The sequence below is a fragment of the Leptidea sinapis genome, chromosome 30 (genome assembly GCF_905404315.1).
Source record: "Leptidea sinapis chromosome 30, ilLepSina1.1, whole genome shotgun sequence".
NCBI lineage: Eukaryota > Metazoa > Arthropoda > Insecta > Lepidoptera > Pieridae > Leptidea > Leptidea sinapis.
This window is the reverse complement of record NC_066294.1, coordinates 2,820,106-2,826,707: the sequence shown is the minus strand read 5'-3', so window position 1 is coordinate 2,826,707 and position 6,602 is coordinate 2,820,106. Positions and strand designations below refer to the sequence as shown.

General features: G+C 35.2%; 1 protein-coding gene across 1 annotated transcript; it reads left to right on the top strand.

Annotated features, from left to right (window-relative positions):
- Positions 1-1,123: 1,123 nt before the first annotated feature.
- LOC126973928 (uncharacterized) lies at positions 1,124-6,171 on the top strand. Its single transcript, XM_050821304.1, has 3 exons — positions 1,124-1,289; positions 4,426-4,631; positions 5,254-6,171. Exons 1-3 carry the CDS (start codon positions 1,235-1,237, stop codon positions 5,389-5,391), a joined length of 399 nt encoding a protein of 132 aa, XP_050677261.1. The 5' UTR covers positions 1,124-1,234; the 3' UTR covers positions 5,392-6,171.
- Positions 6,172-6,602: the final 431 nt, after the last annotated feature.

Here is a 6,602-nt window from a genome sequence, read left to right as displayed (position 1 = left end):
ATTTCACTAGTATCGATTTTTTATGTCAATCGATTTATCTATGTATATAAAAATGAATTGCTGTTCGTTAGTCTCGCTAAAACTCGAGAACGGCTGGACCGATTTGGCTAATTTTGGTCTTGAATTATTTGTGGAAGTCCAGAGAAGGTTTAAAAGGTGAATAAATAAGAAAATGCTGCTAAATTAAATAAAAACAACAAATTTGTTTTTCCTTTGATGTGTCCATACATAATTTCTATGAGAGAATTTATTGACGCACGGTTTGACAGTTCTGCTGTGAAATAATTTCATTACGACAGCAGGGTGCATATTTTACGAAGTAATTTTTGATGTTATGATATATTATTGACAAATTCATATAAAACTTTTATTTTATTTATTATATACAGAAAAACGTCTGTCGGGTCTGCTAGTATAATATATATAAGATGGATGGATAATGGCTCAGTTCTGTTTTTTTCTGAGAAATTAATATATTTTATTCAGAATAATATGGTCATTTGATCATAAACTATAATTAATTATACTATTATATGTTATACATACCTAACTAATATTATTTAAATAAAACAACTGGATCTTAATGTTATTTTAATAGATTAAATATTCGTTCGATTACATTTTTATCGATTATCTGTATTTTAATGTTTTTTCTGTTTGTAGATTGCAAAATGTGCTAGTTTTTTGAATTATACTTCAGAAAAATATACCCTTTTTGTTAAAGTATATTTCAACTTGTTAACATCAGGCCCAAAAGTCCCATTCTCCTTTGCAAATTGAATTAATTTTATCAAATTAATGTCTCGGTCCTTGATAAATCTACGAAGTTTGAACGAAATCTGCCTGTTTAAAGTGGGCCAATATCGCGCCCACATGAGTCGGTTACAAACAAACAGACATGCAGGTGAACCTAATAAAAAGCATGTAAAAAGGAAGGTATGGTTTTAAAAGATATGTTTATAACATCGGTACAAGCACACTTTTGTATGTATACCTTATTAGGTGAATTAGATCACATTGTAAACCAATTCGCACCTGTAGCCCAAGATTACAAACCCACAGGATCTAGTTTTGAAACATTATCGATCGCAACCATCTACTTCCCTATTTAAATTGAATAAGTGTTGGTTGACGAATGTAGATTTAGTTCATATACCGTTCCGAGTCAGTTGGCTTGGGTGAGGTGACTCGCGCGGTTCCGTGCAGTATTAACTGGTGCAGACTTGATTCAACCATGGGCCTACTCGCTGTCTGTGTGCTGGCTGTATTGTTCTCTCTATTACACGAAGGTACGTGCTTCCTTCCATCTATCTGACGCTTGGGTATTGTATTGCAACAGGACAATAGGATGCGAATACTTTTTGCCCTAGTTTCGTCAATTCAACGATGATAAAGCCTAAAACTGATAATGATGGCGAAATTGATAACTATGAATCGGAAACCTAGATATATTTAGTTCTTTGAAGTTGCGGTCTTTAAGACTTTAATGAAATTATTTGACAATTTCTTGCATTACTTCTACTTTAAACTTGATATAATCACATTTTGCAAAGAAGATCTTAATTATATTATTGTTAATATATTTATTTCAACTTTGAATCATTTGTTTTGCGGATCCAGAATATGATGTAATAAAGGATTTATACAACTGTTGAGTAATGCCACAATAACGCCTTGATATAAATTATTTATCAAATATCACATATCTATTGTGGTAGAACCAGTCCAATTTATTTTTAGATAAACGGCTCCACGGTTAAGTTTACTACCGTAAATTGTACCAAGGACGTCACAAATTAAATACGTCAAAGTTAGGCAAAATATTCTGTTTAGTCTTGACCAAAATGTACCAAAGCTTTCAAAGAGTGTTAAGTTGATGAATTAACACTTATAACATAAAAATTTTCTATACTAAATATGATCAAAAGTTTCGAGTAGAGGTAAAAAAATATTATAACTAAAAAGTTATCCTTTTCCGAAAAAAAAGAGTTCCTATGCCCATTCATTCATTCATTGGTCGAACGAAATATTGTTAAGTTTAAATGAACTTTGACTTTGTAATCTATCGAAAAAAAAAATTAATCATGTTTTGGGCCTCGACAAAGGGTAAAATGAATCGCGATTATTCTTACCGTCATAGATTTTAATAATAAAAATCAGGTTATTATCAAATAAAATACAATTAAGGTGAACGTTCTTTTTTTATGAAAATATGGGACGAGACAAGCAGGACGTTCAACTGATGGTAATAGATACGCCCTGCCCATTACAATGCAGAATTCAGGATTCTTTTAAAAAATCCAAAATTTCTGAGTGGCACTAGAATTCCGCTCGTCACCTTGAGACATGAGATGTTAAGTCTCATTTGCCCAGTAATTTCACTAGCTACATCGCCCTTCACACCGAAACACAATAACACAGAAATACCCATTATCTAGCCGGCATCCTGTGCAAAGGAGCCGCCCACTGGTACTCCCCATGCTCATGTCAATATAGTCATGATAAAATATTATTTTGTTAAACTCATAGGAGGTTGTTGTTTAGAAAATATTTGCAGAAGTAATCTATTTACTTAATTATTTATACCTTAATAAAACGGCGCGACCCAATTACAATATTAAAGTAAGAATTAATTACAAACTAAACATATTACACAAATAATAGTTAATAAATACAAAGTTTACTGTAAATAACTAACAATTAATTAACATCCAACTACCGTTCATCCATTCCTCTCACAAAAACACAAGCACTCTGTTAAAATCATCTGCCATCCATCCGCAAATAAATCACAAGCAGGGTTGGCTTCGAGAAGAGCGTTGAGAGCAGAGAGAGACCTCGGTATAGGTGAGTTGGTGCGAGCCACAGTACGATGTGTTGGACTCGCGACTCTATGTTTGAGCATCAATACTATGTCATTTACGATAACAGTAGGAACTAAGCAACCATGAGTTAAGCTACGACGATATAATAGAGAAAGGTTGTACCCACTATAAGCCTTTAAAAATATTGCGGTCGGATTTTTTGTAGACGAAAGGAAACTAATGACAACATATATGTTACAAAATGGCCATTATTATTCACAATTTTCACTTTAAAGCCACTTTACACCACCACGGATAACAAACAGAATTTATCCTTGCCAGGAAACAAGAGCGACTTTTAAATACATTGAGAAAATTGTCTCTTACAGACAGATATTAATAATCTGGATGTTTGGCGGTCATCCACAGTGCGGTTTTCAAGGAGCTTTCTTCCACGTACTACAAAGCTGTGGAATGAGCTTCCTTGTGTGGTGTTTCCGGGACGATACGACATGGGTGACTTCAAAAAAGCGCGTAAACCTTCCTTAAAGGCCGTCAACGCTCTTGTGATTCCTCTGGTGTTGCAAGAGAATGTGGGCGGCGGTGATCACTTAACACCAGGTGACCCGTACGCTCGTTTGTCCTCCTATTCCATAAATAAAAATCTAATAGTTGATGTGGTTACTGTGGTGGTACCGCTAATCAGGTGATCTTTGATTATCAAATCAAATCAAAAATATTTTATTTCGTTGGTAAATTGCATTACACTTGAAATATGAAATTTTTTCATACAGCTCGTTCGGAAGGCAGATTTCCTAAAAGAATAACGAGCAAGAAACTCTAAGGTTGCTCTTTTCAAAACAGAATGGTATTACAAGTTCTTATTTTCAATTAAATTTACAAATCACTTCAATTACAATATATGAAAAATGAAGCCACAAAAATACTCAAACTTCAATTACAAAATGCCTTTTTTTATGAAAATAAGGGACGAGACGAGCAGGACGTTCAGTTGATGGTAATTGATGCGCCCTGCCCATTACAATGCAATGCCGCTCAGGATTCTTGAAAAACCCCAAAAATTCTGTGCGGCACTACAACTGCGCTCGTCACCTTGAGACATAAGATGTTAAGTCTCATTTGCCGAGTAATTTCACTTGCTACGGCGCCCTTCAGACCGAAACACATTAATACTTACACATTACTGCTTCACGGCATAAATAGGCGCCGTTGTGGTACCCATAATCTACATAATCTAGCCTTACACGAGTAAGTCAAAAAATGTTAATTAATAAGTTAAAACATAGTTATAGTTATTGAGTACTTACATATACTCGTAGTGCAATACAGTATATCCACGCATACCGTAAATAAAATAAGGGCGTTATTACAAAAGATACTGTCTACTTGTAGCAAAACTCACTAAATGCCTTTACTTAAAATTTGACCATTTTGTTTAAATTTACATAAAATAACTCATAGTTAATATTATTATCAGATTTTACTTCCTAAAATAGAATGTTGCTGCCTCTAAGGCCATTTACTCATGTGCTTAAAGTACTCATATCACCCTGAAATCATCTCAAAGGGAAGTTGTAAAACGCTTTATATGTATTTTTAGGTTTAGCAATAAACTGCTACCAATGCAATAGCCACAACGATTCGCGGTGCTTGATGGACAAACTGCCAGACTCCCTTAGGCTGCCGTGCGGCCCCAAGGACACCATGTGCAGGAAGATCTCGCAAGTGGTGGAGTTTGAGATGAATGGCATGCCGCCAGACAGCCGCGTCATCAGAGGGTGTGGCTGGGACGAGACCAGCTATAAGGTAATTTTATTCATCATCAGCCGGAAGACGTCTACTGCTCGACAAAAGCAAAGATCTCCACGACGATGACAGTCCTTGCGCTGCCCTCATCCAACGTATTCCGGCGAGCTCGACCAGGTCGTCGGTCCATCTTGTGCGGGGCTTACCGTGCGTCTTCCAGTTTTGTTAGGTAATTGTTTATCTTCGTCCAACTGCCTATTCTGATTGGTTCAGTTAAGCTGTCATTAGGTTCATCTAGCCAATTATAGGTTTTTATTTGCCTCTTTGTTTCCTTCTCGGAAAAAAAATCAGAATCAAATAACTTTCTATCAAATGCAGCCAAATTGTGTAGAATTGTTTTGGCATAAAATTGGACGATATTTCACGTAAAAAGGACTTATGTGGTCTCCAGGCTTGCCAAATTAAAATCGGCTAAGTGAAGCCAACAAGATTTTAATTTCTATGCGACAGAACTGTTACTTCAAAAACCTTAAAAAATCGTCTACACCTATCTATTCGTGCTCATCCCTTACCATTAGGTTACTTGCAGAAATAGTTGTTCGCAGAGCGTAAAAAGTTTTTTGTTTGTCAGATTTTTCTTTCAAGCTTAATTTAATATCTGTAATATTATGAATATTCCCAGGGTCGCTGTTACCAGCGGTCAGGCTTCGGTGGGAGACAAGAAGTATGTTCATGCTTAGAGGATGGCTGCAACTCTGCATCAGTTCCAGTTGGAGCGACTCTTCTTATGCTCGTGACCCTCGCTATTCTAAAGTTTTAGAACATTATCATAATATTGGCATACACAAAACTGATGTTACCAGACATTAACTTAAATTATATGTTAAACTTGCAACGTGATAGATATGTACAGTACCTAATTAAGATCAGATGTAGACAAGATAGTTACGAAACAATCAAGGAAGTAATCTGGGGGCTCTATACGTCAGGTCTCATGTATAAGTATTATAAAATAGGTTATATTTATTAATAACATAGCAGTGCTTATAGCTAAGTATATGTACAATACTTAATATTATGATTATATAGAGTAAAAGTTAGCCGCAAAAGGTGGCCCAAATAACTGCCAGCGCTTGGGTTTCTATTTCCAGCTCTATTGAGAAGATTAGCAGAGAATATGTGCAATCTGCACGCCTCAGGGCCCCACAGACCAAGTGTTTTAACACGAACGGCATAGATATAAGTCTTTCTGAGAAGACATAACTATTTGCCACCTCGAAATATGTTTTTAAATGAAGCTTATAATGTTTTTCACACTTCTAACACACAGCTGTTACCAAGCCCATGCCTTTAATAGATCAAAGACGCTACACTAATACGTCTGATTGTTTTTAATATATGTTTATTTTTGACGCACAAACTAACACTTAAAGGACTGTTAATGTAATTAGTAAAGATGTGTTAATAGTTGTGTCAAACATGTTAGCCTCATAACGAATGTGTTCACTTAAGATGTTAACCGTGCAAATAGCAGATATAATTGTTATAAATAACCTTATTGTTGTTTTTGTCAAAATGTTTATTAAATGAGTTTTATAAATATTTGTTTAATTTGGTACACCTTATTACCATCAAAGATATAAGCTGTATGATTTATCAGAGAATTACAATAGAAGTCTACAATCTGTTTGAGCATTGAATATGTATTTTATTCTGGTTAAACGATATAATTTGTTTCGTTGAGAGCTACAGTTTATCAGCTGACGAAATGGTCGACAATTGTAACCTCTTGAATCCCGTTTCAAATCTAACGAATACAAATTGTTAGTATCCGCTCTACCTCAATGAGAAACTTCCTTTAACTCAATGAGATTTATGTGATAGTTGAATGGAAGAGTTAAGCTCTACCCCAGTGTCTTTGGGGTGCAGTTGTTAGGAGGCTGGCTTGAAATGGGGCCCATCTTCCAAATCATAGTCCTGCTAGGGCTTGTACAATATGGTATGTTAATTTAATAATTCAATTCTTCAGTA